We start from the raw sequence: 23,556 nt of genomic DNA on the forward strand, positions 1-23,556 counted from the left end.
ATGATATCAGGACTCCAACAAAGCTCCTATTATACAAGGCTGTAGTAATCCCTACTCTTCTCTACGAAGCTTGGGTAACCCACAGGGGACCACCTGAAAAAGCCTGGAATGCCTTCACCAGTGTTACCTCCAAAAGACACTTTGCATAAAGTGGAAGGATCGACGAACAAATGCCAGCGTCCTCACCAACACTAACACCACAAGTATGGAAGTATTGATTATTCAACATCAGCAGTGATGGACAGGGGATACCTGATGTATGTTTACCAAAACGACTGCTATACTCCCAACTCAGCCAAGGACACGGGACACATGGGGCCACAGAAAACACTTCAAGGACACCCTCAAGGCAAACATTAAGAAGCGTGGCATTGACATCACAAACTGGGAAAAAGTAGCCCAGGAGAGGGTTACATAGCAATGCCTTATGAGAAAGCATCTTACTTTGAAGAAAACTATTTCACCCTGGAGGCAGAAAAACAACAGAAATGGAAGGAAAGGAAACAAGACTGCAAAATCTGTAGTCCCACCCTCTCTTTAATCACTACCTGTGGCATCTACCAGAGAGTCTCTGGCTGTAGGATCAGCCTTCTTAACTATCACCAGACTCATCTACAACCCTTTACTTGACCTGTGGGAGTGATCACACTCAACCGTGAGGGATCACCACCAACAATCTCTACCAAGGTATATTCCATCATTCTTTGATGCATCAAAACAAATAATAATCAAAATATAATCAAATCAAATAGCACACATTCACCTTTTCTACAAACTAATTTATGCTAGGAGGGATAGCCCTATCTTAGTGAATTAAACTAAAGAATAATCCTAATTTATTAAAAGGAACTAACTCTTCCTTTCACTAAGCCCACAAAGTGGTAATTTCTTTTTACCGATCCCTCCAATTTATTTCTGAATGACTTTGCTTCATCTACTTAAATGGATAACTTGCAGAGAAGGGAGCATTTGGTGAGAGAATAAAATCTGGCTCTAAGGCTAGGGACAGACATTACATATAAACCAGTTTAAGTGATCAGAAACTGGTTTAAACCAGTAACAGAACAGATGTTCAGTGCACATAAACTGGTTTGAAAATGGCAGAAATTGGTTTCAGATAAACCTGGTTGAATGTAGTATCAGACTTGACTTATTTGGGTCAACCTGGTTTATGCAATGTCTGTCCCAGACCCCTTACTGGTTTAAGTTAAATCAGACTCCGCCAGCATCCTGGCCTGCTCTCTGGGCTTGGCAGGGCTCTCTGCTCCACAGGAGGGCTGGCCCCTCTCCTCTGCTCACTGGCTGCAGCTCTGGCAGAGACCTGCAGGCACAGCAGCGTCTGCCTGGCTTCCTCGTGCTCTCTCCCTTCTCTAAGCACTCCCTGCTAAGTAGGGATCCCCCATCCCCTCTACTTTACACAGACACCTCAGCATTAGTTAGCAGACCACATGCTAGCTAAGGTCTATGCTGTGGCAGACAGCAGTGTTGGTGTAGGGCTTTTTGGAGTCAATCAACAGCTCAGCTGGTAATATCCCTCCATTCCTTCTTTGTTTAAGAAGAGCTTGAACTAATGAGAGAGGCTGTTTGTTTTCTGATGGGGTGCTAAATGCTGATTAGAGAGCTGATACATGCTTTGTTATCAAGGAGCAGGGGAGCCCCTCCCTAATCCTGCCAGGGCCTGGCCACCCACTCCCAACCCTGAGCTCAGCCCTGTGGAAGGGAAGGGAAGGCTGCCCTAGCACCCCCCCAGCTTCTAGCCTGAGCCACTGCAGGTATGTGCCTGCATGTCTGGGATGTCTGTACAGTTACAAACTGATTTAGACTAGCCAGGTTAGACTAAGCTGCAAAGACTGAATCAATTCAGGCTCCGGCTTTTTGAATGTCTGTCCCTAGTCTAAATGTACAGAATAACATTTCTTACCAGATTTATTCTTTGAGGATACAGTTGCTAACCCTGGTTTTGCAAGCTTTATCCAGTCTGGAAGGGTATAATTCCTCAATTTTGCAACTAATCCTGATGCTAGAGACAACGGAATACTGGGGCAATTTAGCTTGTCAGAGAATACCACCTCTCTCATTCTTATTATAAAAAAGCAGGGCCAAATTTATTGTAGTTTCATTTTAAAAGATTACTTCTGAAAGCCATATCCAACTACAGTTTATGTCTAAAGCCTAGTAAATGAATATACAGTATATCTTAAGTATATTAAAAATGTCCTTGACTGGCAAATGCATCTGAAATTCCCCAGTGGGGATGAAAAGCTTATAGTGAATTTATGATATATTAAGTCCCATGAATTTATGCTATGTTACATTGAGAATAGCAACATAGCTCCTTTTAAAATGATTAAACTTTGTACCATCGGGTTAAAACACACCAGACCCTTCTCCCAATTAATGTTTTTGTTTGAAGACTGTAACTATTTAATTTGAAATTTCCCCTTGCTGTGCCAATTACATTTTAAACTTCTTCCTGTGAAGTTTTAAAGTGCACTGTCTTATTTGACATGCAATGTACTATTAAAACAGCCCAGAGTAGGATAAAAAATGTTTTTCTACAGTACCAAGCACCTGGCAAGTAAATGGAACATTCCTGCAAAGCCTTAAAGGCATTCCTCTTTTTCCCTGGGGATTCCAAACCCACTTATTTTTATTTCCCTTTTAAACCTATGAAATTACATCACTTTTTCTTTGATTTACATTTTACAATATTTTTCCACATTGTTCCTTAGTTTCTTTAACCAGCTAATAATTAAAACTGCAATTCTGTTTGACCATCAGAGATAGGGGAAAAGAGATGACTAATATTAAATTAATCTTGGCAATGGGGAAGAGTGCTGATTATCTACAGTAAATCACATGACTTGGGTAGTTTAAATTAAGGCTCTGCAAATGTACATTGCTTAGGCTGTAGGGGCCTTTGATCTATCTCTACCAAGCTTGAGGGGGTGGGGGGAGATGCAGCAATTTAGGATGGATTGGTGGTTTAAAGGGTCCATGTGCTCAAAATATTGAGACAGGCATATGGAACTAACAACACAGAACTTGTTTACACAGGAAATTACTGAGTAGTAAAGTCGGGTGTGAATTTACAGCACACCCATTACTCCTCATGTGGACATTATTACAGCATGTCTACAATGATCAAAGGTTCATACTAGTGAGCAGTACAGGCCTCATCTACACTCATCTGTCTCTGCTAGCAGGAGGTCTGGCCGCAACAGGCCACTCATCTGAGAACACACCGATCCATGCATTTCTGTAGGCTGTGCAAAGCTCCCCTGCAGCAGCTGTGCGCAGGGATTGAGAGAGATTGAAGCGCACCCATAAAAGGCACCAGTTACTGAAGGAACCGTTACAGCCAGCCAGCTGAAGGCTGCATACACACATCAGACTGTCAGTGGGAAGGAGACTTCTGCCAACACAGAGGAGCTTCAAATGTAGACGCACACAAAGTTTTAATGGTAGAACTTTATGAGGTAGTCTAGACTTCAGTGTAATGATGTATGTAGTTGTTACATGCATCATTGCAGCGCTGGACACTTGCCAATATACCCTCCTGAGAGAGTAAGCTTATTGGTGTATTAAGAGCATCTACACAGAGTTAGTGCAGAGAAACTAGTGAGTTGTAAATTCATATTCAAATTTATTGTGCAGAAACTTCTGCATGCAGATGAGCCTTCTAATGAGATGAATTTTGATGTGGAGTCTCATGAATGGGTTAACTGCTATCACCCACACACTTAACTTCAAAGTAAGAGAAGTATTTATGGGGAATAACATATACCAAAGTGTATGGGCTACAAATACCCAGCAGACTCGCAACACCTTGGGTCAAAATATCCCTTGTGCAATTTTCCTGGCTTCATGAAGAATTCAGCTGATTATGTTTAGGAGGCAGGGTCACTTTATTCAAGCAGGTTTACTATTGTGTTGCAAAACAGTTACAAAAAAAGAAAAAAAGAGGAAACCCAGCTTCCCCACCTCCCACAGCATGTTTAATATTAATTACAACAAAAAAGCAATGTGATACAGGAGAGGTAGATGCAGACTGAAATCTTTTCCATTCAAGAACTATTTGGAACAGTGCTTGGAAGCAGCACAAATAGAACAGTCTGGCTTGAAAACTGAGAAAGGTCTATTGTTTGCAATCTCATGAATAGGTGCACTTGGAACCAGAGATGAATCACAGAACTCACAGATGGAAAAACCTGCAGTTCCACCTCCACTTCCAATGCAGGACTGTAGCTGTCGTTACCATCTACTATCTTTATAAAAGTAAACACCTACTAAAAGATAAAATTCAGCTAGAATATATTAGTCCAGGGTCTATGTGCATTTATCTATCTGATTAAATATCACTTCTGGAGTCCAAATAAATCTTCCTCTGCACCCACAAAATGTGACAATACCTTCTGGGCCCACAGCTTCCCGCCCACAGGCCAAATATGACTAATAAAATTTAAAATTAAAAATATACATACTTGCCCTTGAGGGTACAAACCTTTTTCAAAGTCTAAAAAGTGATGCAGCCTTTCTGCCATAGAATACAAGGTTGACTAGTCTTTGTATTTCATTTGCTTGGGGCTCGTATTTTGTCCCTTCAGGAGCAGTCATGACATAGGACAATATCTGTGTAAACCTAGATCCAACCAACAGGTCAAATTCTGCTGTGACGTAGTGAAATAAGCAGTGGGGCAAGCTAAACACCTGCTGTGAACTGGCAGTGAAACAGTGTAAGTGGTAAAATTTCCACTGGTTATGCCAAGTGAGAATATCTGACTACCTGATATTTAACTAAAATGACCACTAATCTCCACACAAAATTTATCTAAGGAACCTCCACAGAGCTGCAGTATATTGGGATTTATTCTTTGTGTACTAGAAGATACCAAAATATATTACTTTTGTCTTTTGAAAGACTACAACTAAGAGGGCTGTTACAGTGGCTGGAAGCTGCAACATTAAATCTACGTTCATGGAGTTAATTTGAGCCATTTGAGAAAGTAGATTTCTCTGCCAGTGATCTGGTTCTCTACATAGTTGCTTTTATGTTAGTCTGTGCACCAAAGGATTTTCAAGTTCGCTGTGTGAGAAGGCAAAGGAATGGTTTAAAGGACATACTCCTGATTATAAGTTCCTGAAGGTGAGTGTATGTGTGTACACACACACACACAGCAGCAAGCTCTTTATGAAGCTCAAAATACACACACACACACACACACACACACACACACAGCAGCAAGCTCTTTATGAAGCTCAAAATACACACACACACACACACACACACACACACACACACACACACAGCTTCATAAAGAGCTTACTGCTTCATAGAAACAAAGGCCTACTTAGGAGAGATTATAATCTATATTATAAATGCAAAATGCTGTACTGTAATTATTATATTATGAAGAGCAACTAATAAATTACAGACTGTATGATAACAATTACAACCAGCAACATCCACAAATATGAATCTCAAAATGAGATCACAAACATATGAGCAAGGAAGGAGCAGTCATCTTACTGACATATTTCTGAAAAAGCACAGTCAGGACTAAATTTCAAAGCCTCTCGTACATACACATTATCACACTGAAGTTTTCCTCCTTACATCAATGATAAGGCTAGGACAAAATGGAAAGAGAAACCTAAAGAAAAAAATGCACTGTCAGTTACATAAATATATAGTCAGCATAATTTTAAGTGGCAAACAGGACGTGGCATTCAAGGGCACATGAAAAATGAAACTCCTCTCTGATTTTTAGAAAGAATATCAAATGAATACAGAAAGGAGGGATTTCTCTGTGGCTCCTTTTTCCCCATCTATACAAACACCAAAAATATTTTGCTCATCACACCCAGGTTATTTTTGGGATTAGTTAACTACTATTTATCTTTGTGTGTCCTTCATAGGTGAAGACAATTGCATCCAGCAGCAGAAGGATGGGGTGGACGGGAGGGGGAGAAGGGAGAAAAGAAGTGGGAAAGAAACAGGGAGGGAGAAAAGAGAAAAGGAGAAAAAAGGAAGGAGTAGAAAAGAGAGAGGAAGGAGAAAGGAGGAGGGTAGAGATTAGGTTGCTTGGGTATGTAGGCGATTTGTAAGCTCAATCTTTGTCTTGAACAATCTGCTGCAGCAGGGGCAGGAGAGTGATGAGGACTGGGTACGAGAGGCTTTCATTTTCCTGGTCACACGGTACTTCATTGCTTCTGCCACATGTTGCTGTTTGAAGGCCAGTGCTCCATTCTGGATTGATGACCTCCAGGATGGACCGTTTGTGAATAAATTGCTCCCATGACTCCAGGTCAATGCTGAAACGCTTTAGGGTCACCTTTAGGGTGTCCTTGTACCGCTTCTTTGGTGCGGCGCGAGAGCATAGTCCATTTGGCAGTTTACCATAGAAGATTTTCTTCAGCAGGCAAGTGTTGGGCATTCTTGAAAGGTGGCCAGCCCATCTCAGCTGCCCCAGTTTCAGTAGAATGGGAACGCTGGGGAGAACTGATCTTCTGAGCACCATGGTGTCTGGGATCTTGTCCTGCCACTTGATCTTTAGTATCTTTTGCAGGCAGCACAGGTGGAAGTGGTTTAGTTTCTTGACAGGACACTGGTAGACGGTCCAGGTTTCACAGGTGTAAAGGAGGAGGGTTGGGAGAATGATGGCTTTGTAGGCCTTCAGTTTCATCAATATTCTGATGCCTCTGTGGTCCCAGACTGACTTACGGAGTCTGCCAAAGGCCATGCTAGCTTTCTAGTATTTTCCACACTAGTATTTATAGATTCTTTGAATACAGTGATACATACATTAAACAGCCTTGCTATCAGTGTTTCATGAGTTGAGGTGCAGTCCTACCCCTGAAATTAAAATATTACTACTACAAAGCATGACTTGAAGTACAATTCAGTAACCTTCAAAAACAATAAGGAGGATGACTGGGTTGATTACTGAAGTCTCCAGATTTCCTTTATTCTTAAAAAAAAAAAAAAAAAGACTAAGGAATCTAGCCTAATAAAATATTCATATCACTAACATTTTCAATTTCACCAAACTTAAAATCAGCAGCATAACAACAGTGAAAAGAATTCTGTGAAAATTAAAAACCAGGAGAATGCTGAGTGCTACACCTAGTTAGACCTCTAAGCTAGGATAATATTCACAGGAGAACATCATAGGTGGCAGCCATCTAGGGAAACACACACAAAATACAACCTAACACATACTGCTGAGGTATTCTGTACCTGACAAAGTATTTAGTATAAATTTCCTTGCCTCTCTCTGCAGCTCTACTTAATGAACGGGCTGTCAATCGAAGTGGAATCAACCTCTGGCTATTTAAATCCTACACTTAAGTACAATTGCATGCGTTGTGTCACAACTTCCATTCTTCAGTGTCTACCCTTGCAATCAAGGGGTCAGGAGGCCCCTCATTTCCTTATTATATCCTATTACTTTATAACAGTTATAAGTTCCTGCTCAGGAAAAAAAAGTAAAGTCTACAGTTTTAAAAGAAACTCTTCTTTTTATAGGGGGAAAATCCTTCCTCTGTTTCTCAGTCATGGCACTATTTTTAATAGATGACCATCATACTAGTTCAGTTTTCAAGATCCAGTACATTTCCACAGCTGAAAAGAATGTAACATAACCAGAGTCCAGGCAGGGGGTATGCATCATTTGCGTGCTTCACAAAGGCTGTCTGCCTTGTGACCACAAGTTGTCAGGGTAAGGGAAAAAGGAAAATGCAATACTTCATCGATTAGCCAGTTGTTCACACACTCCTGTAGAGTTAGAGGCACCACAGTTACAGAAGCAACTGCAGCAGCAGCTGCCACAGAACTGCCTTTGGCATGGAAATATTCCTCCCACACAGCCATTGTGGGACCACCCTGTGAACAGGCTAGCTTCTTAATAATTGGTAAATAACAGACAACTCAGCCCCATGTGTGAATAAACGAGCATCAGACATCTCCCCTTCTCTCAACAATAAGCTGGGTTTCTTACTTGTCTATTTTCTGCATGTGCTATTGATAGTTAGTTAGAACACAAGTAAAAGTTGCACAAATTCCATGCCAGTTTTACACTAGAGAAAAATCTTGACATTTCTTACCTGCAGCAGATGACTGCCTTACAGGACAGTGTTAAGTCCAGAAAACTCTGCCTGACCTCAAACGAGAGAGCATACTTCAGTGTCTGGCCATCAATAATCAGGGCAATATCATTTTCTTTGCCTAGTGAATCTCCCAAGTTTGTGCAGTGCTGTGTAAGGGCAGCCCTGGTTGCCTAAAACAGAAACACATACATAAAAAAAGAAAAATTATATTTCTTTATGTTGCAGTCTAAGCCATTCCAAACCACAAATCGCGTGTTTGATTAGAATAAGTGGGGGCTGATGCCTTTTATACCTTTTTCCACTGCTTCTATCTTAATATACTGTAGACTCCTCAAACTTCCTATTCCAATCCCTAATCCAAAAAGATTTACATTTGTCTGAGAACTGATATACAAAAGTTGCAGATATTTACTATTGCTCAATCATCCCCTCTCAATCTAACAGGCTCGAAGTAGGATTTATACAGTTGCTCAAGGTGGTCAAAAGGCCTTGTTACACTTTACACAGTGAGCCACACAAAAATCAAATGGTGTTAGTGCTAGCTTGAGTTTGGTTCTGTCACATGTTCTGGCCAGCAGGGGACCAGAGGACTGAGAGGTAAGAATCTGTCCCCTTCCCATTCCAGGTTTCCCCCTAACCCCTAGGGCTTTGCTCATCCCCCGCCACCCACTTGTGGCTGCCTGTACTGTCTGCCCTAGGGGAGCAGGCAGGAAAGGGTTAACCTGCCTGCCCAGCAGTGGCCCAGACAGCAGAAGTGGCAGCCAAGCAGACAGGCTAACCCTTCCCTGCCTGCTCCCCTAGGACAGGCAGCACAGGAAGCCATAAGTACAAAGGTGGGGGAGATAGGCGGGTCAGTAAGCAGGGACCTGGGGTGCTGGGTGCTGGATAGAAAATGATGATATTTAGAGGCTTGTTTTTAGGAATGGTCTTGTAGGCAAAGTAGATATTGCATTAAAACAATGGTTCAGGGGAATGGCAAGGATTAACTGGTTTCTAAAAACCTGTTTGCAACAAAGGTTCACAGCCTTCAAGGCAGACACCACATCCAAGGCCAACAGACAAGTGGATACACACATCCTGGGAAATTCAAAACATGAACAGTGTACCCATAACATAAGATAGGCTTGCCACATTGGAGTCAGGTTAATGACCAGCTACAGAGCCCCAGGGCTTTCTGTTTTTGGTGAACAGACCAAATTAGGATGCTGGGACATGCCCAAATTAAGAAACCAGTAAACGACCAAATTAAGATGTGTGCATACAATGTGTTTGCGAAACAAAGGAATATGCTGACAGGACAGACTGTGGACGGTATGCTGACCATGGGGAAACCAACATCAGAGGAGAGAAAGCATACTAAAAGGAGGGATTTCAGAGCAGCAAAGGGTCTCTGAGCAGGGAACCCAAGGCCACCAAAGGACAGAGGGCACACCACCAGCCCATCTCACCCACACCCCTGGGGGTGGGGAGGGCTCAGCCATCAACATCCAGGCTGCTAACATCTGGCATTCAAGGAAGAACCATAGGGTGAAGCTTGCATACTGGCCAGATGTACCTTCCCCTCTGTGAAAATCCTAGGACTGGTACATATAGAATGGGGGGGATGGGTTATTTTGTTTGCCTTGCCGGTGTTATTCTGATCTGCTATCACTGTATCAATAACATTTGCCTATTATCAAATGGAAGTTGTGGTTGATCCAAAGATTTGGGTCCACCTGGAACAAGGTATCTGGGTCATAAACCCAATGCCAACACTGGGGAGGGCAGGGCATGGTAGTGGGCTCAATCTAGGCCAGGGGGAGGTGGGGCAGCAGGGGTATTTACACTAAGATGTGGCCTAGAGTGGTTAGGGTACATACAGGTTTTTGAGGAGGTTAGATTGTGTTAAACATGACTACCCAATCTAACTAGGTTTGCCCAGGTGCAGACCTTACACTTAGATGTCTAGTAAGGTGGATCTAAATGTGAACTATACAGAAGACCAAGAAGCTTGGATCGGTCTAAAAATGGCTAATCCAATCTAAGTTAGACTTACCTCCAAGGCAGTCTAACTTAGATCAGGTTCAGTAAGACTGATCTAACTGAACTTCTGTACAACTCCCAACACAGCCCCAGGGCTAGGATATCCCAGTATCTGGATTCCAGCACTAGCCTCAGCCACGGGGCTGCATTTTTCCTATCATCCCTCCTAGAACCAGACTATTTTTAGGCCCCCCACCAGGCAGCACTCCCTGAGCCCGCCAAACACCCTCTCTCACAAGCCACTCCTGGTGCCATTTTTACTAGTGTTCACTGGTACCTTGAGCTGAGGAAGTCAGTCAGGGTGGGAGACAGGCGGGAAACATCACTGGGGTTGGTTGGCTCAGGGGCTTAAAAATAGCCCCTGGTGTCAGGGAGAGAGCCCCCCCTCTATGTCATCATTCGCTGATGACATGAAACTTTGGGGCAAAGCATCCACACCTGAAGACAGGAGAGCAATCCAGGCTGACCTGGACAGGCTCAGGAAATGGGCAGACAAGAACCTTATGGTGTTTAACACTGAAAAATGCAAGGTTCTCCACCTTGGGAAGAAAAATCTACAGCATCCTTAAAGGCAGGCAGTGCTACGCTGGCTAGCACTACAGAAGAAAGAGACTTGGGGGTCATCATTGACCACAAGATGAATCTAAGCCTTCAATGCAATGCTGCAGTGAGTAAAGCAACCAAAACGCTGGCTTGCATCCATAGATGCTTCTCAAGCAAATCCCAGGACATCATTCTCCCCTTGTACTCGGCCTTAGTAAGGCCGCAGCTGGAGTACTGCATCCAGTTTTGGGCCTCACAGTTCAAAAAGGATGTGGAGAAGCTTGAGAGAGTCCAGAGAAGAGCCATGCTCATGATCAGAGGTCAGGAAAACAGACCTTATGACAACAGGCTGAGAGCCATGGGGCTCTTTAGCCTGGAAACATGCAGGCTTGGGGTGATCGGATGGCCACCTATAAGTTTATCAGGGATGAGCGCCAGTATTTGGGGGAATGTTTGATCATCAGAGCACCCCAAGGGAAGACAGGTCAAACAGTTATAAACTACTGCGAGACCATTTCAGGCTGGACATAAGGAATAATTTCTTTACTGTCTGAGCCCCCAAGGTCTGGAATAGCCTGCCATTGGAGGTGGTTCAAGCACCTACATTGAGTACAACTTCAAGAGTAAATTGGATGCTTATCTTGCTGGGATCCTATGACCCCAGCTGGCTTCCTACCCCTCGGGCAGGGGGCTGGACTCAATGATCTTCCGAGGTCCCTTCCAGCCCTAATGTCTATGAAATCCATCTGCCCAACATCCTCAAAGACTCTAGCTAGCCCTCCTGATCCCACCAACCCCTGCAGGACCCCACCAACCCCTCTGCAGACTCCACTTGCCCACCTGGCAAACCGTTCTAGTCCCCCAATCCTCCTTACAGGCTATGCTTGCCCATTGCCCCCTCCACCCACCCTGTCTCCAAAAGCTCCAGGAGCCACCCAAAATTAGCATGTAAACAAGGCCTAACTCTGCTCTCAATGGTGTCAGTTTTATGACTGACATCAGTGGAAGCACAACTAGACCACTGCTAAAAATCCTTTTGAAAAATAGTTACTCAGACCTGTGAGCACTGAAGACATTATAGAACCTCCATCCTTGGACATATTTAAGAGCAGGTTAGAGACACACTTGATTGGGATGGTTTATTCAGGAGGATTCTGCCTTGAGCAGGGGGTGGACTTGATGACCTCCTGAGGTCCTTTCCAACCCTACTGTTCAATGATTCTGTAAATGTGCATATACTTTTGTACATAAAGTACACAGAGCTTTGAAAAAGAAGGTCTCACTCCTAGTTTTGACTCTTAGACAGTTAGGCTTGCATAGCAAGAACTTTAATTTGCCACTACTGGGCCAGGATATTTTGATAAATAAGATGCTTAACCAATTACTCTACCACCATACTTAGTTTTCTTATTTCAAAAAGAAAAAAGAAAAAAAAAAAATCAATCAATTTCATCTCTTTTGTAATTCTATGGTGATAAGCGACATTCAGAGATTATAGTGAGTAATCAAACTGCTGAATCCAAGCATCCAACTGGACACACTACAAATGAGCCTGTCACATTAAGCACCTTTTGTCTGGAGAATCTCTAGATTTTATTATCCTGTTCATGGGGAGAATCTGGAAAGGACAGTCTGAGAGACAAGAAAACTACAATGGTTCTGAAAATGTAAAAATGGGCTCTCTGGAGGCAGGGATAGTCAACCTGACTGAGTCCTGCCTGGATACTGCTCCACTATGCTTCTCTTAGGGGCCAAGCTAGCTACTTCCTATTCTCGAGTCCAACACCTACCTACATATTTGGACTGTCCTGGCATGCTGCTGATGGGGCATTCTGCCAGAGGATGCAGCTGACTCTGCCTGAATACACAGCATGTAGTACAACGTATCTTTATTTATGGAGGAAAGGATAGAGGTAATATATCTTCACTCCCACACTCTGTAGCTTAAGAGGAAAGATTCTCCGTAGCTTCCGTGAGAACCCCCAACCCTCAGCTCACATTTTCTGTAAGTAGTTTCCATTCTCTTATATATAGTCATAAGCCATAGAAACTTAAAAAAAAAAAAATCTATCTTTTTTGCTCTTCACAGCATTATGAAATTTTAAAACCTGGTATCAAAATATATGAATCAGTGTATCATTCTTAGGGTGTCCTTGTTTTCTTTGTCATGTTCCAAAGTGCTGGTTTGCAGGAAATAGTTATAATATGAAAAAATACCAGAACAGGATTATATCTATTAGAAATGAAAATATAATAATTACATCTCATTGTAAGCCATTCATCATTTTATGGAGCCAAACTCCTCCAAGGTAAGTCACAAACCCAAAAGTTGTTGCTGAGTGCTGCATTTTCTATTTACATCTCTGATTTAACAGACAGATGTAAATAAAACAGAAAACAAAACAGAACAAAATAAAACAATCATCCCAAATGTAGCCAAACTCCTCCCCACAGACTACACATCTGCTGGTACTGCAGAGCACAAATTAAGTCCAACATTACTGTACAGTGACAATTTTCCCTCCACACTCTCCTTATGGGATAAATATTGCTTGGTATTTTGGTTTTGCATTGTGTGTTGATTAACCTATCCAAAAGATATAGAAATCTGCCTATCCACACACTATTTGGAAAATGAAAGTATATCAGAAGAGTATAAAGACTCCATCATCAACACTTCAAATATAACTGAGTTAGGTGATCCAGTTATACCAGATCACTTCTGTACCAGTTGTTCCTGACCCACAGCCCCCTGCTCCCCACAGCAAGAGCACTAGCCCCGGTGCTGCCGGCCAGGGCATACAGCTCCCTGCTACCCTCAAGCTTCCTTTCTCTGCTGGAGGGGCAGGTGCCTCCCTGTCTTGCTGCAGCCCCAGCGCTTGGACAGCTTCCCCCAACACCAGCAAGCACTGCCCCCGCACCCCCTGCAACACACCCATCCCTTCCCCACACTTCTGCCAAACACCCTGCCATACACACACACACATACGTCCCCCCCCTGCTTCCTGGCTTGCCCTAGCAAGGAGCTGCCTGGGGCTGGGGGCCCCAAGACAGTCCCAAGCCCTGGCCCTCCAACCCCTGTCCCCCATAGACTTACCTGCATCCAGCTGCCAGTGCTGTTCCCACTGCCCTGCCCAGCTGGCTGCATGCCAGCCATGTTCATGTGCATGCACAGGCACACGTGATGCCTCCAACTGCCCTCCCCCCGCTGCCCCCAGCCCCAAGCAGCTCCTTGCTAGGGCAAGTCAGGAAGTGCTGGGGAAAATGTTGATGCTGAGCAAATCAAAATCCTAGACAACTGTTGATATATTAAAAAAAACCACCCTGGACTGAGATGAGGGGAGCCAAAAAGAAGACGTGTCTCGGAAAACCCGGACGTATGGTAACCCTAGTTCATTATCATTCCATATATACACTACAAAACATACTAGTAACAATTATGATTTTCTGTGGGATTCCTGAACTTTTCAAGTTCCCAGGCAAAGAAACAGATTGCAAATGTAGATTTCTTAGATTTCCTGAAACAGTCTCACAAAACCCTTTCTATAGGGATTTCATTTTCTAACTGAAAACTATTCCATATATTGTGTGCACACATATATGTAAACACACTCATACCCACAGTTTGCCAGGTTACTAAAAAAACCGCAAAAGAAAATACCAGCACTGCATTTTAAAATACTTCAATATGAACACGAAAAAGTCTTTTATTTCATGGATTTTGCAATAGTATCCAATGTGCTTATAATACATTAGTTCTCTTTTGGAATGAGTGTAAGATCAATGTGTCCACATACACATACAGTACAAATTTGATTTCCACAACCATCTAAAATGGAAATTGTCATTTTACTGTAACACGGAGAGAGAGATTTTTTACACATGCATCTTGCATAATATAAAGATGGATTTATTTATGTTAACCAGTTTAAGCAAGCATTGCTTCATCTTACCAAACTAACACCATAGTTAACAGGTTCAAATATAACGTTTTGACAGACAGTGTCATATTATTAAAAGGTGACCATGGGAACCTCCTACTGGACGACTGAAGCTACAGACATTGCATTTGCCCCAAAAGAATCACTTTATCCTGGGACAAAGCACAAACATTATGACATTCATGCCCATTGTCCCAGGCAGAGTCAGATCTGGGGGGGTGTGTGGACTGGTTCACTTGCACCCCCTTTGATTCCTGCTTACCCAGAGTTTAAAACCAACTGCTTGGCAGTAGCAGTAGTATTTCTATTCAGGCAGCAGTGATGGAGTCAACTGACTTCATGGCTCATTATAAGCTACCTGATCCCTCCTAAACTCTTCATCCCACAGGTATTAATGACCCTTCTATTCTTTTTAATTGTCTTGATGTTTCCACAAATCAAGCTAGCCTTTGTTCTGTAACTCTCCTGTCTGTTAGCTGCTCCTGGCAATGAAGGTCTTATTTCACAGCCCTGCAGACTGCTTTAAATGCATTCCAATGAAGTTATATCTGGTTTTGCTTCAATCTTAAATTGCATAATGCAGCAGTTAAGTCCCTCGGATCTTAGTAAAGCTTCAAATTTCTTTTTAACTAGCAAAAAAGATGTGCTGTTTTGTATGTGATGAAGCACCACGCCATTGCACACCCCTTTTTCAAAATTCTAGATCCTCCCATGGTCCCAGGATATACTCTGAAAAAGGTTCACAGGATAAGAAATGTTAGCAGTCTGCCCGAAGACATTGCAAAGTGCAAGGAAAAAGTTGTCCTGGGATTGCATCATTGAATCAATTGCAGAAAAGCAGCAACACATTCAGCCACTCACTCAACCCTGATTAGAAGGGCAATGTGTGTACATGCCAGTTGCAGGACTTCCCTGTTCCAGAACATAAGCAACATCTGTTCCTAAAGTCAGAGGAAGAGAACTGGCCATTCCTTGATATGGCTGGTCCTTTTCTGCCACCACTCTTTGAAGCATACGTTTTTCTGCACTGACACTGTGATCCAGTGCCATTTATGCAGTGTAGTGATATCGTGACAGTAGTCATCATGTCAAATGTCAGGACTTGAACGTGCCACATTTGTGGCCAAACCCTAGACCCTCTGGGGTTTCGCTCCTAATATGGCTATACTGAAAAGATTAAATGAAATAGCAACAGGGAAAGTGAGCACCTCATTTATTTACTCTTCACTTATTTGCAATCTGTTATTGTGATGTAAGTTTTTACAATAATAGGTTTTCACTGTGGTACTTTTGTTTGAAGGTCTCAAAAGACATCTGCCTTTAGAACTGAAAACTTCCCAATCATTCTATCTAAAATAAAACTGGCCTTCTCTAGACAGAAGAAAATACACTAAGGTTTCCAGTTCTGTACTTTCATCAATTGATTATTTTCATTCACAACACTGAATGAACTTGATATGACCTTCCATGAAAGCAGACAGCAAGTGTAGTGTACCCAGTAGCAAGACAGACATGGATGCTACTTACTCTTGCTTGCCTTCTGAGTAACCTTTTCCATTACAGCAGATAAGATATGTGCAAAGAAAAACTGAAATGCATCAAAAGACAGAACAGCTTGAACAAAGGGTCTGTATTTGGAGTCAAATGAAGTTCACCAGCTTCCTGCTGAGTTAGATTGTAAGTGGCAGTGATTGTGGCAGCAATTTAAACATTCAGAAACATGATATCCCAATATAGAAGTGCAAGCTTTTCTAAAAGTGTGTACCAGAGAATTTGGAAGCCAATACCTGCTAAGAGTGAGTATGGTCTTGTGTCTTGAGTAAATTTGAGAGCAGAGGCAGTCTGAGATTGCACCTAACTTATAAGCAAGGTCAAGGCATCCTTACACATATTTAGCAACATTGGGATTTGGGTTGCACATAGCACAATGAAAACAAGTAGGTCCTGCTTGTTACAGACCTACTTGGTAGGGTAGGGTACTGCTTGGTATAAGTAAGTGTCACAATAGCCCAAACTTTCCTCAGCTTGGAGAAAGTAAGTAGTTGTTAGAAAGGTCAAGTTAGTTGGCAGCATGCTAGGCCAGGGCATGTGGTCATCATGCAAGGCCCACAGGCTCCCAACCCAGCCACTGCTCCCCAACATTGCTCCTTTGCTCGTTCTAGCTTTTGCGTTCCATAGGGGGGCAGGGCAGCACAGTGGGAGAGGCTCCAGGGAGAAGTTTTTACTACATGCACTCCTTGCACAGCTGGGGTCACGGTGCACCCCACCAGTCTGCACAGCAATGGGACAGGGATCAAGCTGTGCACACAGCTGGGAAAGGAGATAGGCTGCACGTGCAGAAGAGGGGGGAAGAAGCCCAGCTGCCCGTGGGGTAAGGGGAGGATGGGCTATCTGCACAGCAGGGTAGGGGGCCCCTTGGAGAGCTGCCCCCATGATGCCAGGCCCAGGAGTCTGCAGCCCTGTGCTAGGCAAAAGAAGTCTATAATCAGGGAAAAGGCGAGCGATACAAACACTGATTAATTCGCTTCCACCCATAGTTTCCCTTAGCTTGCACAATGAAAAGGCAACAGCAAACGGAATGAATCACTCAAGCAGTAGTAACCTTCCCAGAGAGCTACTGAGAGCAGCTGAAAATTCACCTCTACAGGTAGAGGTGCAAACAACACCATCCCCCAACCAAAACAATACAACTTTCCTTTCTGTACAGCTTTTCTTGCAGGGGTTTCAAAGCATGGGCAGATATTAAGGGCTGTCTCTTGCATTTTCTATCTGCTCTGGGTGAAGGAGCTGCTCAAGATGAGAAGAGCTGGGGAAGCAGGACCAAGGGTGTTAACTACCCCCTTGTCAGATCAGCTTTATGTGGGAGAGAGCAAAACCGTGACAAAGTGAAGGCTCCCCTCCCCTCCCTGCTCATATGCTCATTGGTGGGAAGGGACTATGCGGTGCCAGTAGCCAGGGTCATGGAAGCCAGGTAGAGATGGTACAGAAGAGTGGATTTATATCCCTTACTCCCCTCTTTGTCCTTGCATGGAAGCAATGACTAGGCTCTGATCTGTGACGCAGGTAAGGGATAGAAAGGAATCATAGTCCAATGACTAAAACAGTGCTCCAGAAAAATTAACCCTTTTGTTCCTGCACTGAACAATAAGGAGTGAGGGAGGAGATGGGTCAAAAGTTAAAGGCAGCTGTGGTGTGCACAAGGTAGATCAGAAGTGGGAGTTATGTGCCGAGGAAATAGATGGTACGTAAGTAAAGGCTGAGACCGCACCATGGCTAGGGGCAACAGAAGGAGCAGGCAAACAGGGAGACAGCTGTCTATTGGCAGCAGCCTGCAAAGCCCAGGCAGCTGGGAGAGGAAAGTGCTGCTTAAAGGCAAGGAAGAAGGAAGGAACAGTTTTCTGATCAGCTTTCTATGGTCTCAGGGGTGCAGCACTCCACTGAAAACAAAAACATGCTGTGAATGGGAACTAAGGAGCCAATATCAAACTGGTACCAAAACCCCAGATTAAGCTAACTGCATTTAATGTTAATGTAGTGTGCTATTCTTACTGTATTGGATAATTGCTAGCATACGGCACATCCAGCTGCTTAAAGGATTTAGGGATATGGATTGCTGTGTTCTATGCCTTTTTCATTCCTATTATTGAACAAACAATTTCCTCCAACTGCAAGGCATTAACTTTAGGTTGTCATGGTGTGTTGTGCTCATATTTTACCATCTGACTCACCCAGGAGTAGATTAGTGTACTCAAACTACAACACAAATTCAGTCCAGGGAAATGAAGGCATAGGAACTGGCAATTTTGTCTACTATAAAATTGCAGCATGCAATTATAACAATTTCCAGTAATCCAGTGCACACCAGGAGGATCTATTTTAATGAGCGATTCTCGCTGTTTATGTAACAGCAAAACCAGAAATTGGTTTTAACCTCCATAATTAAAAGCCCAAGTAAAACAAGGTAAGGAACAGCAACTGAGAAAGTATCTTTCCTCCCACCTGCTTCTCTCTCTCATTCCTCTGATGAGCCTTTTCTTGTTCCCAAGTGTGGAACATAATGTCTTCCACCTTCTTGAAATGACAGCCACCCATTCTTGCCTGTTGACTGGGTTCCTGCCAAAAAGTCCTCATTTCCTGCCCTCTCTGCTGTCTCCTGAGGCCATCTTCCTGCTCCTTCTCCACATGAGGCCACGGAAGAGCCCCAGTAATTATGGGAAGCAGGTGTTGCTGGTCAAAATGTTTGCTTTTCAAGTGCAATGAAGTGTTCGTAGAAAAGATTTGCCATATTCTCACTTCTACTTTAAAATGACAGATTTAGAAATGAAACTTACTTGAAATGTTTCAAAAATTTATTTTCAGTTCAGCAATGAACATTCTACTTCCTTTCCATTTTTATTCTCCACTCCTAGCTCTCCTTTCTTTCCCATATTACAACAATGGTACAAAAGAAAGGGGAAGAAAACCAGTTTCCTTTCTTATTTTTCACTTCTTTTTCTACCAGGGAAAAGAGAGAGAATATGGTTTTCTTACAAAGATGGAATGATTTTACTTTAAAAAGAAATTCATTTACAATGTTGTATTAAAAGCCTTAAACCTGTCTAAATCCAAATATATTTGCCATCACTGGCAAATATAATAATTTCCTACCATCTATTTTCCCATCTCAAATAGTACTTCATTCCAGCCCCTCCCTTGCCTCAAACTCTCTGCTCTCAGCACAATTCCCATACTGCATTGATTTCTCTCTCCATTAGTTCCTCCTTCTACTCTAATTCCCTTCTCCTTCTCATCTCTGTCAATTTGCTCCTCCTCTCTCATTCCTACTGATACTCTCTCACCTAACAATCCTCTTCCAATTCTTCATTCCAGACATGTTAATTTGGTCCTTAGCTTCCTTTTACTTATACCAGATACACAAGCTCCTCATTCAGCTTTGAAAAGCTTGTGTTTTGCCTTTACCTCTGTTAGCTCCTCTCTCTTCTTTCTCTTTCCTCTCTTATTGGAGGCAAAAAAATTCCTCAAGTGCAGAAGGCCGCTGATGAGACTGACAATGTAAATACTAATTTTGGCTCCCCAAAGTGGAAAAATTAGCAGGAAGGCTAGCAGATTTCTAAAAAAAAAAAATAATGGAGCCCCTCATCACATATTATAGATTAGCCAGGAACTGAGAAACCACAGAGAGATGCTTCCTAGGGTGAAGTACAGACAGTCAAAAAGCCCAAGCCTAAATCAATTTACCTTTGCAGGTTAATCTAAGATGCACAGATTGAACTGATAAGCAAGTGAACAGACATTTGTTTTTGATTCCAAAAAATGCAGCCACAAGCCTGCAGTGGCCCAGACCAGAAGCAAGGGGGTGCTAGAGCATGCATCCCTACTTGACTGGAGAAGACATCTTGGGCCAAGGCTAACCTGCCCACCCTACAAGAGGGCCTGATGGGGGAGGTGCAAAATATCCTAGGATGCTGGGGGACTGTGAGTTAACTGATTTAGGTTAAATTGGTTTATTGAATTTCTGTCCCAGTTCCTCTCTAGATTCAAGTTGAGTCTCATAGTACATCCATCCAGGTTTATCTTAAGCCAGTTTCAGCCATTTTGAAAGCAGTTTATGTGCGCTGAACTTTTGATGCGTTACAGATTTGAACTGGTTTCTGATCACCTATGCCAGTTTGCATGTAATTTCTATCCCTAGCCTAGGAATCCTACTCAGATCTTTTCAGCCACGGACATTCCACCTTCCACTTTTGTGCAACAGCTTCTAGGACCAGCAATCAAAGGATTAAATTCATCACAGAAGGCCATAAATCAGAGCCACTCTCATCTAAAACATGTTCCAGGGAATTTTTGTATGTTGCATTCTCCAGCATCCCTTATTAAAGCATAATCCATTACAAAGGAAAATGACAAACTCTCATAGTTTCTTACTGTGACAAGGTGGCAACTCTACAGAAAACAGGGAAACTTAAGATGTTCACTATACATGCAGACAAGAAGATTTTATCATCTAAATAAAATGCAAATAATACCAAATCTGACAGAAATGGCATGTACATGTCAGGTTAAGTTTCACTCCTGGTAGCATCTGTGTAAGATTTCAACCATTTCTCCTCTGAAATATTCTATAACACATCCACCCTGCCAGTAGCAGACGCAGAAATGAAGCAAAAGAGATACCCCCTCCACTCTCCTTTGGCTGTTCTGCGCATGTGCAGTGAGCTCTGAGCTCAACAGCAGACTGAGCCAGGGTCTGGCCAGAGCCCCTGTGTGAACACTGCTGCTAGTTGCCCTTCCTCTCTCTCCCCCTCCCCACTGAATTCAACGCAGGGGAAAAGACAGAAAGAACAGGCAGTGGCAGCTGTCACCCACTGGGCTCTATGTGAAAATAAGGGCTCTGCCCAGATCCCGCACCAAGAGCTCACTACAACACAGCTAAAAACAGGAGGGGGTGCGACCACACTACCACACGCCTGTGAATATATCCCTGTATCCTGCCAAATATTTCTCTGCTTTAGTCCTATTCCCATTTTAAGTCAGTTGTGCAACTGCAAAACCCCCTGGTAGATGTTTTATTTGAATTATCAACTCTCACCATTTTAGTTACAAAAACAAGCTACTTGGTTTTTTTCCCCACAGTGTAAACATGGTTTCCACTGAATGTTAAGACACTGTTATAAATCTTCGTCGGAGTATTTCCTGTCAGGTAGAAAATTTGAATACCCTGAAGTAGAGTTCATGTGTGGTCTTAGCTCTAGCTCACATCCTGAAGGTCTGTAGGAAACCCGTAATGGCTTGTTTGTACATTCTCACTTTCTCAAAGCTCGCAGAAGGACCCTGCCTCATCAGTATTAACTCAGTATCTGAAGGATAAAACTGACACACAAACAACCTGCTGGGGCTATACATGCTATTAAAGAAGAAGAAAAACGAAAAAAGGCAAGCAGTGTTTCAAGTGAATACAGAAGGGATGGTAATACAGAGCTTTGCATAGGACTTCATGGAACTAAGTCAGACTGTCAGCAGATGCAGCTTTACTGATTTTAATAGACTTATTTCAAGTTGGCTCATGAGCTAGAACTTAAAAGTCAAATATTTTTAAAAGGTCAGGAAAAACTAATGACAATTTTTAAAAAAATGGAATGATGTAGGCTCTGTGGCAGGAGACAAAGTTATTACGTAGCTGAATGTGTGTTAAGAGGGGCAGAACAGCATGGAACCAGGACCATAAAGAGGGGAATCTAAGTAGTCAAGGCAAGAGAGGATTTAAGAAGGGTACAGATGAAAGGAAAACTGACAAGATTTGGCAAAGCCTTGGGTACAGGAAAAGAGGGTGGAGAGAGAAAGAGGGTGCAGGGAATAAAACAAAAAGCAAATTTGTATATACATACAACTGTTTTTAGAACCAACTCCCTGCACAAACAAGCTGAAATGCAGAGAATAACTTATCTGGACAGCTGGTGCACTGAAATAGATTTATCACCCATCCCCCAGACCTCAATGGTTAGCGACGCACATTACACATAAATCAGTTTAAGTGATCAGAAACCAATTTGCACCTATAACAGAACAGACATTCAGTGCACATAAACCAGTTTCAAAACAGTTGAAACTGCTTTGAGATAAACCTGGTTGAATATAGTATCAGCTTTAACCGATTTGGGTCAAACCGGCTTATGTAATGTCTATCTCAGTCCCCTCCCTGGTTTAATTTAAACCAAAGTCCCCCAGCATCCCAGTATGCTCCCTGGGCTGGATTCTCTGCTCCACCTCAGCAGAGCTGGCCTCTCCGCTCTGCATCCCAGCCAGAGCAGGGACAGGCAGGAACAGTCAGGGGTTGGTGGTCTGGCCAGGGACTGTTTTACTGGCAGGGACCTCAGCTGGGTCTGCCAGGCACTCCCCCCTTGCTGCTGCAGTGGCAGGCCAGCATGGCCCCTGAGGCAGAGGGGGCAGGGAGAGGGTTATTCTCCCATCTAACCCCAGTGCCCTCAGGGGACCACAGCCAGCTCAACCCACCCTGACCGCTGCTGCCACTAAGCAGTGGAATACGCCCCCTCCTATCCCCTCCACTAGACATCAGAGGGAGGGGGAATAACCTGTCAGGTGGGGACTGGCCAGGAAGTGGGTTTCCCAGGCCAGCTTGGAGGTGCCATTGGGTACCAAGCCTGGCAGCTACCACTGCTGCACCCCCTGCCCTGTGCAGCACCCTGGGCTGCAGCTGTGGGCTGGCCAAGGTGGGGGGCTGTTTTGCCCCCTCGCCTGCAGCTGCCACAGCTGGAGACAAGGGGAGTAACACTGGAGGGAGGGAGGACATGGATGGGGGTTATTTCCCCTCCCTCCAGCATCTGGCACCAGGGACAGGAGGGGGCTTATTCCACTGTTCAGTGGTGGCGGCAGTCAGAGTGAGCAGACCCAGCTGGGGATGCTGGGGTAGAGGGGAGAATAACCTCCTGCCCTCCCCGCTTTGCCTCAGGGGTCAGGCTAGCCTGCTGCTGCAGTAGCGAGAGGGAAGCACCCAGAAGACCCGACTCGGGTCCTTGTCGGTGGGACAGAGAGTGGGGAATTAAACCCTTCTCTGGCCAGTTCAGCCTGGGCTGGCCATGCCCCACCAGCACAGCTTCCCTGTAGCTGAGGGTGTGCTCTAGCACCCCCCAGTGTCTGCCCAGAGCAACTGCAGGCATGTGCCCACAGTTCCTCAGTCCAGGGGGAATGTCTGTACTGTTACAAACTGGTTCAACCCAGCAGGTTAGACTAACCTGCAAAGGTTGAATCAGTTCAGGCTCTGACTTTTTAAATGTCTGTCCCTAGCAAATGAGAAGCCTACAAGCCACTTAATGACATGGGTCATCCAATAAACATCATAGTTCCTGAATTTACATTTCACATTCACCTTAGGACTCTGCTCTGACCCAGGGAAAGACAAAAGGTCCAAAGAAGAAAACTAACA

General features: G+C 43.6%; 1 protein-coding gene across 2 annotated transcripts in view; it reads right to left on the minus strand.

Annotated features, from left to right (window-relative positions):
* Positions 1-23,556, minus strand: part of ATP8A2 (ATPase phospholipid transporting 8A2) — a 638,305-nt gene that overhangs the window by 388,019 nt on the left and 226,730 nt on the right. For both annotated transcript variants that reach the window (XM_019525447.1, XM_019525446.1), the window contains exon 25: positions 8,107-8,279. In XM_019525447.1, coding sequence (XP_019380992.1) covers positions 8,107-8,279 — 173 coding nt within the window. The remainder of the gene's footprint in view (positions 1-8,106; positions 8,280-23,556) is intronic.

The sequence above is a fragment of the Gavialis gangeticus genome, unplaced genomic scaffold, assembly GCF_001723915.1.
Source record: "Gavialis gangeticus isolate Ggan-Ray unplaced genomic scaffold, GavGan_comp1, whole genome shotgun sequence".
NCBI lineage: Eukaryota > Metazoa > Chordata > Crocodylia > Gavialidae > Gavialis > Gavialis gangeticus.